We start from the raw sequence: 10,737 nt of genomic DNA on the forward strand, positions 1-10,737 counted from the left end.
AGGTTGGCCCAGGATCGGACATTGTTTCGTTCTGCTGTGCATGGGGTCGCTATGAGTCGGTTCCGACTTGATGGCACCTGACAAGACAAGACAAGTTCATGAGGGATATTGGTCTATAATTTTCTTTCTTAGTGATGTCCTTCCCTGGTTTTGGTATGAGGGTAATGCTTGCTTAAATAAAATGTATTTGTAAGGCTTCCATCTCCTCCCATATTCTGAAGTACTTTAAGTAGAATTGGTGACAGCTCTTACCTAAATGTTTAGTAAAACTCTCCAATGAAGCTTCTGGACCTGGACTTTTTTTGGTTGGGAGTTTTTTGATGACATGATCAATTTATTTTTTTGTTATAGGTCTGTTCAAGTTTTCTATATCACTCTGTCTAAGTTTAAGTTATTGTTGTTGTTAAATGACGTGGAGTCATTTCTGACTCATAGTGATCCTGCACAAGGTTTCTGAGGCTTTACATCTTTACGGGAGCAGAAAGCCTAATCTTTCTCCTGCAGAACAGCTGGTAGTTTTGAACTGCCCTGATTCATAACCTCTACACTACCAGAGTTCCTTAGGTCATGCTTTTCTAAGAATGCATCCTTCTCTTCTAGATTTTCAATTTTTTTGGAGTACAATTCTTCAAAATATTCTGTTATTATCCTTTTGATTTCTATTGGTTTTGTTGTGACATCACCTATGTGATTTCTTATGTATGTTATTTGTGTCTTTTTCCTCTATTCTTTTTTAGATTTGCCAATGGTTTATCAAATTTATTAATCCTTTCAAAGAACCGACTCCTTGTCCTGTTGATTCTTTCTATAGGTTTTCTGTAATCTATTTCATTCATTTCTGCTCTAATGTCTATTATTTATTTTCTAGTATTGACGGAAGGCTTACTTTGATTGTCTATTTCTAGTCATTGGAGATGTTTTGTTAATGTATTGATTTTGGTTCTTTCTTCTTTTTGGATGTGTGCATTTATTGCAATAAATTTAGCTCTCAGTGCTGCTTTTGCTATGTCCCAAAGATTTTGATATGTTGTGTTTTCGTTTTCATTTGTTTCTAGGATATTTTTTTATTTCACATTTTATTTCTTCTATTATGCAGTAGCTTTTAAGCAGGGTGTTTTTCAGTTTTCATGTATTTGACTTTATTCCCTTGGTCTTCCTATTGTTGATTCTAATTTGATAGCATTGTGGTCTGAGAAGATGTTTTGTAGTATTTTGATATTTGCAAATTTATGGAGGCTTGTTTTGTGGCCTAATACAAGGTGTATTCTAGAGAATGTTCCATGCACACTGGAAAAGAATGTGTATTGTGCTGCTGTTGGGTTTAATGTTCAGTACACATCTATGAAGTCCAGTTGTCTGATTGTGTTGTTTAATTCCTCTGTGTCTTTGTCGAGTTTATTTCTGGTTGTTCTATCCTTTTTGAAAAGTGGTATATTAAAATCTACCACTATTGTTGTAATGTTTTCTATTTCTTTCTTCATATCTATTAGAGTTTGCTTTATATATTTTGGAGCTCTTTCATTGGGAGCATAGATATTTATTATGGTTTGTCATCTTGTTCAATTGATCCTTTACTCATGAGATAATGTCCATATTTTTTTATTATGCTGGGTTTTGCCTTAAAGTGTATTTTATCAGAGATTAGTATTGCCATTCCTACTTGATTTTGATTACAATTAGCTTGGTATATTTTTTTCCATCCTTTAACTTTTTGTCTATTTTTATCTTTGTGTGTAAGGTGTGTCTCATGCAGACAGCATATTGAAGGATCTTGTTTTCTTATTCATTCTGCCACTCTCTGTCTCTTAACTAGTGCATTTAATCTGTTTACATTCAGTGTAGTTATTAATAAGTGTGAAGTAATTGCTGCCATTATGTTTTTTTTGTTGTTGTTTTTTGGGGTTTTTTTTGTGGTGCTGCTGGTTTCTTTTTTCTGCAGGCCGTCCTGTGCCATATTCAAGTTTTTGTGTTCTTTCTTGTCAGTTTCTTCATAGTTTTATTGTTTCCATGTTCTTCTTGGATTTTCATTTTCTTGGTATGTTGTGAAGTATTATTTTTCTTTGAGGTTACCTGGTATTCTATTAACATTTTCCTTAATTTAAAAAGTCTATTTTATCCTTCAGTCTACTTGAACTCCACACCACCTGGGCTTCTATTCTTATGTTTTCACCTTCTTTCACATTATAATTGTTTTGAACATAAACTGACCTCCCAGGTCCTCTGAATTAATTCTTATAGTTTCGTTCTATTCTGGATGCTTCCATCTATTTATTGAGTTGTTTGGTGCTGCCATGTATGTCAATCTCTGGTTGTTGTCTGTTCTTGTTGGTTCTCAGTCCAAAGAACTCCCTTTAGGTTGTTTTAAAGTATTGGGTTGGCTTTGGCAAAATCTCTTAGCTTCTGCTTATATGGGAATTCTTTTATTATACCATTGTTTTGATTGACAGCTTTACTGGGTAGACGATTCTTGGTTGGCAGTTTTGGTTTTTTTTTTCCTTTCAGGGTTTTATATATGTGTCTCCTTTGCCTTCCTGTTTGCATGGTTTCTTCTGAGAGACCAGAGTTTAACCGGATTTGTTTTCCTTTGTAAGTAACACTTCTCTCTTCCCTAGCTGCTTCCAGGATTTTCTCCTTGTCTTTGATTTTGGAGAGCTTGATTATGATTTGTCTTGGTGGTTTTCTTTTGGGGCCTATCCTTCCTGGGGTTCGTTGAGCTTCTTGAATGCTCATCTTTTTGTTTTTCAGGATGTTAAGAAAAATTTCTTCCAGCAACTTTTCAACTATCTCCTCAGTGAACTTGTGTGACTCTTCCTGTTCCAGAATTCCAATAATTCTTAAGTTATTCCTTTTCATGTTGTCCAACATGAATCTTAGACTTTCTTCAGAATTTTTTATCTTTTTTTTTCTGCTTACTTTTCTGTCTTTACAGTACTGAGATATTTTTCTACCAGCTCACTGGTTCTGGCTTCAATCTCTTCAATTCTATTTCTTTGCCTTTTCAATATATTGTCCATTTCTGATATTTTATTATTAATCATTTAGACCACTTTTGGCAGGTTTTGAATGGTTTATATTGTTGTATCTACCTTATTTCATTGTTCCTGCAGCACTTTCTTGGCTTCTTCCTTATTTTTCTCAAACCCTCTGTAAAGCATTTGGATGCACTCCAATATTATTCTCCTGATTTTTTTCTCTGGCAGTTCCAAAGACTGCCCTCCTTCCAGTGGGAAATCTAGCTCTACATCCAGATCATTTGTGTCGGTTACACTATCTTTTTTCTGGACATATGCCAAAATTGGCATTTTTTTAAATTCCCTTGGGCCTCTTCAATAATGAAGCTTTCAATTATTAAATAAATATATGTTGATGTATTATTGAGCTTTCTGATTGCCTTCAGGTAGATGTGATCAGGAGATGGGCTTCCCTTTTGATTTTTCTTATTACTCAACTCAGGGTAATTATAGCTATGTTGGCTGTCTATCTGGTATATTGCAGTTGGTATTGGCTCTTGCCTGTATGGTTGGATGTTACAGGATGTGATTGTATCTTGGCTTTATGACCACAATTTCAGTCTCTTCTTGGGTAATATAGAGAAACACCCCCTGAGTGTAAAATTGGAACCCCAAAACAAAATATCAACAGGAAAACAAACAAACAAACAGATTTGGTAGTAAGTCTATAATCACATAAAATTAATGAAGGAAGGATAAAAAGGGGGAAAAATCTGTAGCAAAATATTAGTATGACTTTAATGTCCCTTTCTTGGCCAGCTCAGGTTTTTCTGGGACCTAATCCATTAGTTGTTTAATAGTATGTTGTTTTATTTCCACATTTTTCTTAAATTCTGTTTTCTTGTGCTATTGATTTTGAGTTTCATTCCATTTTATTCTGAGAAAATATTTTTTATGATTTTAATTTTTAAAACTTTGAAACTTTTTTTTTTGACCTAACGTATAGTTTATCCTAAGGAGCTCTGGTAGCGTAGTGGTTACGAATCGGGCTGCGAACCTGAAGGTCAGCAGTTCGAAATACCAGCAGCTCCGCGGGAGAAAGATGAGGCTTTCTACTCCTGTAAAGATTTACACCCTCGGAAACCTTGTACAGGGTCACTATGGGTCGGAACCGACTTGATGGCACTTAACAACAACAACAATAGTTTATCCTGAAGTGTAATCCATATGCACTGTAGAAAATATGTATTTTGTTGCTGGTGGTGGAGAAAGGTAGATTTTAAGTTACATTTTTGTTCAGAATTCTAAAGTAATATCTAGAGGTATTTGTAACAGATTGAACAGGGAGTGAAGTATATATTAAATGACAATAGGGATCCTTCAGGAGACCATAGAGTACCGGAGATGAGTAGTGGCATTCTAGTTGGATTCCAACAGCAGTAGACTTTGAGATTTGGTTCTCAAAGGAAAAAAATTTTTAAGCCATGGCACAGCGTATTGAAGAGACTCAGAGGTAAGTAAGAACATATGAGGTATTGGAAAGAGGACTAGATAAGTAGTCAAAATGTTTAAGTTCTGGTTTCAGCTCTTAGGAGAGCTCACTGTGTGAGTTGGGACAAATCCTTCCCTTTTTTAGGCCTCATTTGCCACTCTATAAAATGAGGGAAATGCTTAAAAAGTTGCTAAGATACCCTTTAGTTCTTATTTTCTAAAAGTATTTAATATGTGGTAATTTAGAAGGACATCAGGGAACTGACATTTGACTATGTGAAACTATATGTGAGTGAATGAGGTGATACAGACTGAAAAGATAATAAGCTGGGGTGGTAAGTTTGACACATTAAGGGACATCATCCAGGGTTTTGTCTTGTTCCTAAAGATTCATAGGTAGGAAAACATAAATGGAAATGGAGAGTAGAGATACAGCATGATAGTGGAACACACATAGACCTTAGAACCAGGGAGACTTGGATTCAAATTCTGGTTCTGCCACTTGCTTAGCTACCTTTTATAAGACATGTTACTTCTCTGAGTCTCTGTTTCCTCATCTTAAGATGGAGATAATAATTTCTAATTCATATAGTTGCAATGATGCTTCAGAGAGATGATATAATTTTGAACCTGAAACACCAGGGGGATGATAGTACCAACATTGTAGATACAATAGAAGAAAAAAAGCACTCAAGATTTTCAGTTAAAACATGAGAGATGAAGTTTCACTGACAAAAATGGTTGATGTTGGACAAGTTAAGTTATTTAACTATTCTTGTCCTTAGTTTTCTTCATCTGAAACAGAGGACTTTAAAATCCTGTTTCAGAGAAAGATTATGGAGACTGAAGGAGATAACATGTATAAATTTCCTGATACAGAGTCTGACATGGAATGCATACTCAGTAAAAATTATTATTCTTTCCTCCTCCTTCTTCATACATCAGATTTCTAATTTACAAAATGGAGATGAAGATTTTTAGGAATATCCTTAAGTTGTTATTTTGTTCACACGAGATAATGAAACTGAATAATCTCTGTAAACTGCTAAGCAAATGTAAAACTGCAACATCCATTACCATTATGGAGTTTTACACATTTGGAAGAGTTCTGGTGTGTTGCTATGAGATAAGCACTGGACTGCAAGGTTGGTTTGAACCAAACGGTTGGTGGTTCAAACTCACCAGCTGCTCCTTGGAAACCCTATACAGGGTCGCTATGAGTCAGAACTGACTTGTTGTCACTTAACAACAACAGCAGCAACACATTTGGAGACATTATTTAGGATCTAGGTTTTCCAGACAATCCCAAATCTGAAACTGAATTCCCATGTATAGAAAGTGTTCCATTATATTTGAAGCTTCCTGTGGCACTGTGGGTTAATGTGCTGGACTTCAAACTTGGTTTGTACCACAAGGTCAGCAGTTCAAACCCACTATGAGTCAGAACTGATTCAACAGTACTTAACAACAAAAGTCATACAGAGAATGATAAAGCTTGAACTTGAACTAATGTCTCCTGTCGTCAAACCCTGTGATGTTACAGCAATGCAAACCTGCTGCCAAGACAGGAATAATGAGTCAGTTTAATGCAATAATGGAGCTGTGATTTAGACTTAGGGCAGCCATATGTATTCATATCAAGAACTTCAGTTTTTAAATATCCCTTACATAGTCATAACTGACTGACTAACTCTTGAGGAAAGGACTTAGAATAATTTTATGATATAGTCTCATAGCTTTTAGAAACCTTATCATGAAAGACCTTTTCCTAGAACAGTCCCCAAATAATCATTATTGCCACCTTTACTTTTATAGCCTGCAGAGAAAGCAGTTCCTTTTTTTCTAGTTTAAACCCCATAACCTATCTCTAGGTTCTTGAAAAACAGTGTCATGTGACCCATAGTTGGGCAAATGTAGAAAATATTGAAGTGGTCAAAAGCTTCATTTTTCTCATATCAACACTCATGGAATAAGCAGTCAAGAAATAAAACAATGTATTTCATTTGGCAAATCTGCTTCACAAGACCTCTTTAAAGTATTGAAGAGCAAAGATATCAATTTGAGGACTAAGGTGTGCCTGACCTAAGCCATGGTATTTTCAGTAACCTCACATGCATGCAAAAGTTGGACTGTGAATAAGGAAGGCCATAGAAGAATTGATGCATTTGAGTTATGATGTTGGAGGATAATATTGAAAGTACATGGACTGCCAAAAGAACAAATAAATCTGTGTTGGAAGAAGTAGAGCCAGAGTGCTCCTTGGAGGCCAGGATAGCCAGACTTTGTCTCTCATACTTTGGACATATTTTCAGGAGGGACCAGTCATGGGAGAAAGATATCATGTTTGGTAAAATGGAGAGTTGGAGAAAAACAGGAAAACCCCCAGTGAGATGGATTGGCACAATGGCAGCAGCAATGGGCTCAGATGTAACAACGATTGTGAGGTTGGCCCAGGACTGGATGGTGTTTTGTTTTGTTGTACATGGTGTCACTTTAAGTCAGTACTGACTTGATGGCACCTAACAGCAGCAACAACAAAGTTGGGCAGTGGTTAAGAGTCTAATATAGGGCTGCTATATTTAAGTGTCATTGAGTCAGTAGCCACCCTGTATAGGGTTCCCAAAGAGTGGTCAATGGGTTTGAACTACCAACCTCTGGGTAGATATCCAGTGCTGATCCTACAGCACCACACCAGAACCTCCAGTATAGGATAGGAAGGGGGCAAACTAGGAGGAGGAAGATGGGTCAGCTGAGTAGAAATACTTTAGATTGGAATGTGGCCAGCCATAATGTTGTTTTTGTTTTTTTTCCCAGATGGCATGCAAGCACTCTACAAGGTCAAATCTTGCTCCACAGACCCTCCTGTGGACAAACTAACAGGAAAAGTCCGGCAGTACTTCATTGAGGCCCATGAAATTCAATGGGACTATGGCCCAATGGGGCATGATGGGAGTACTGGGAAGAGTTTAAGGGAGCCAGGCAGGTAAGAGGCAGTGGACCCCTCTCCCTGTTCCTGCATGCAGTTCCAGACACCTGTTCTTTCTTTCCCCAGAACATCTAACTTCACTTAGGGGCTATAAATATTATCTGGCTAGGGCTACTTGACAACTTCTTGTGGGACCCTGGGAACCTTATTCTTGGGAAGCTGCTGATAGTGAAGTTTTTTGTAGGGTTAGGTCATCTCACCAGCAAGGGGTTCTAACAGAGTTTTAGGTTTGTCCTGCTGGGCTTTTAGGATATGTTTATATAGGAAGACCCAAGTGAATCCAGATCCTACATCAGGCTTTTACTCAAACTCTTCTCTATCATATCATTTATCATCTTATTCTTTCCGTTTTCTTCCATAGTGTATAGTAGGCATTTGAGCAGGAAAGTAAAGAACACAGAGAAATGTAAGGAGAAGAGAAGTTATCTGAATTGTGGTCACTCTATTCCACTCTTTTGGAAGAATTTCTCCAAGTTCTTCTGTTTCATCCATGATCCAGATGTGGGCAGGGTAGAGCCAGAGATTAGTGTCCTGTTTAGTTGCTAGGCCTCAACAAATGCCAGTTTACTAGGAAATAATTGATACCAACTTTTAAACAAAGAGACAGCAGATAACTAGCAAAAAACATAAAGGAAGCTTCTAGGGTACTCATGCTTTTTATTTCAGCAAGAAATAATGGAGTGAGGAGTGTGGGTTTTGGAGGTGGCAGAATCAGAATCAGGTAGAACAGGCTCTGTAGGGGAGGGACTGAAAATCCAGAGAAGCTGCTTTCACAGAATAGTGTCAGAGCTCTGGATCAAGTATAAGGTGCAGGGCATCAGTTTCTCGCACCCACCAGTGGGAAAAAAATCACTGTATAAAGGAAAATATTTTGATTTAGGAATTGATCAGGACATGGGACTCCCACTACAGCCTGTCCACCTGGGCTGTGTTCAGAGGGCGGGGCCACAGACTGACCGACACAGTGAACCAGCACTAAAATCAGCACAGTGACATTTGTAAAATAAGGTGTGGAGGGATTCTACACATTTTTCCTCCTCTTTCCTGCCCAGCCTGGATGCCTTCAGGTGGGTGGGTGTGCATGCCCAAAAGGGTCCAGCATTGAGCCTACAGTTTTCACACAGCACAGAGAGAAAGAACCCAATTGGTCCCACGGGCTGAAACTTTGATGGCTGCTTATGACATCTGACTCTGGGGCACAGCCTATTAAGTTAACTTGTGCAGGACCCTATACTCCTGCCTACTCAGTAAGGAAAAAGGTCTGGCCAGACAGACAAGCCATATGAACACTCTGTTAAACGCCAACATAAAAGGATGAAACTATTTCAAAAACACTCTGTAAAACCCCAACATAAAAAGATGAAACTATTTCAAGAATTACGCTGTGCACATGCAGATACCTAACTGACCTTCAGAGACAATCTTTCTCCATTAACTTTTCAATAGCTATTGGTACACCTCTAAGGTGGTGACTAGAGGAGGGGCCTGAGCAAGTGGACACCCCCACCCACTGCTGGAGGTTTCTACGGTGCATGCACAATACCTGTGCAGCAAAGGCAACTGGCCAATCGGCTATGGTTTTATTTTTGTTTAAGAGTGGAGGTTTTTGTTTCTGCTTTTATATTGCTTCTGTTTTGGGTCCTTTTGATGGCAGTTTTTTCCTGGAGGTGGGAGCTTTTTCTCCCTATGTTACTCAAGAAGAGACAGCAATTGTGGCCATATAGCCAAGCTACAAAGATACCCCATAATATTCCACCATTGAGACAAGAGTCAATAAAAGTTGCTAGGCATTACATGCAAAAAGGTAAGCCTATCTCCTGGTCATATCCACCAGAAGACACTCATTAAGCTTAAAAAACAGCAACAAACATCAGTTTAAGCATTAAAAACCCAACTAACTACTGAAAATAGAGGGAAAAAAAAAAAAGATCTCAAAACATGTCCAAAAACAGAAAAGAGTAACTGAGACAAATGAGCTTCAGGAAGACAAAGGCTTTCCAGAAGAGGAAGAGCAGGCTTTGGATTTTCCTGAGAAGGAATTTAGAAGAATGATATGGAAACAAATTCAAATGCTCTAAAAAAGGGTGGAGGAAAATAAGGAAGAAGTCAGGAAAGTACTACGGGAACAATCAAACAAGATTGATACAGCATTGGAAAAAATTCAAAACCTGCAAAAAGAGGTCCAGATGATTAATAATAGAATATCAGAAATGGACAGTACACTGAAAGGGGAAAGGAGCAGAATTAAAGAGATGGAAGCCAGAGCCAACAAGCTGGAAGAGAAATCTCTTAATACTGCTAAGATTGAAGAGCAAGCAGAAAAAAGGATAAAAAAATCTGAAACCAGTCTAAGATTCATACTGGATAACATGAAGAGGAATAACTAAGAATTATTGACATTCTGGAACAGGAAGAATTAGAGAAGTCCACAGAGGAGAGATAGTTGAAGAGATTCTGGAAGAAAATTTGCCTAACATCTTGAAGGATAAGAAAATAGACATTCAAGAATCCGAATGTACCCCAGGAAGGGTAGACCCAAAAGAAAATTACCAAGACATATCATAATCAAGCTCTTCAAAATCAAAGACAAGGAGAGATTCCTAAAAGCATCCAGGGAAAAGAGAAGTGTTACTTACAAAGGCAAGCAAATCAGATTAAGCTCTGACTTCTCAGTAGAAACCATGCAGGCAAGAAATCAATGGGGAAACATATATAAAACCCTAAAAGAAAAAAACTGCCAACCAAGAATCGACTATCCAGAAAAACTGTCAATCAAATATGATGGTGTAATCAAAATATGTCAGTATAAACAGAAGCTACGAGATTTTGTCAAAGCCAATACAACACTTCAAAATATCCTAAAGGGAGTTCTTTGGACTGAAAACCACCAAGAACAGACAACAACCAGAGATTGACAGACATGGCATCACCACCTGAAAGTCAGACAACAGATAGCAGAGTCCAGACAGAAGAAAATTACAACAATGAATTCAAAGGAGCTGGCAGTCAACTGAAGATCAAAATAATAACAATGTAAAAGAAGGGGAAAATATAGGAACAGAGATCCAGGTGGTGAGGAGGTCAGGTAGATTAAAGGATACAATAGACTGTCTTAAATGGAGGTAAAAGTTAATAGATTATTAGTTGTTGTTGTCTATACTGACCCATAGCGACCTTGTGCACAGCAGAACGAAACACTGCGCGATCCTGGGACAACCTCACTACTGTTGCCATGCTTGAGTCCATCGATGCTGCCACTTGGCCAATCCATCTCGTTGGGGGTCTTCCTCTTTTTCTCTGTACCTCCAC

At 37.8% G+C, this 10,737-nt stretch overlaps 1 protein-coding gene across 1 annotated transcript in view; it reads left to right on the top strand.

Annotated features, from left to right (window-relative positions):
* The window catches only part of LOC102815014 (hephaestin-like), a 138,114-nt gene that overhangs the window by 20,014 nt on the left and 107,363 nt on the right, over window positions 1–10,737 (top strand). Inside the window, exon 6 of the mRNA XM_006870803.1 lies at window positions 7,257–7,425. Coding sequence (XP_006870865.1) covers window positions 7,257–7,425 — 169 coding nt within the window. The remainder of the gene's footprint in view (window positions 1–7,256; window positions 7,426–10,737) is intronic.

This window comes from Chrysochloris asiatica, unplaced genomic scaffold (assembly GCF_000296735.1).
Source record: "Chrysochloris asiatica unplaced genomic scaffold, ChrAsi1.0 scaffold00152, whole genome shotgun sequence".
NCBI classification, from domain to species: Eukaryota; Metazoa; Chordata; class Mammalia; order Afrosoricida; family Chrysochloridae; genus Chrysochloris; species Chrysochloris asiatica.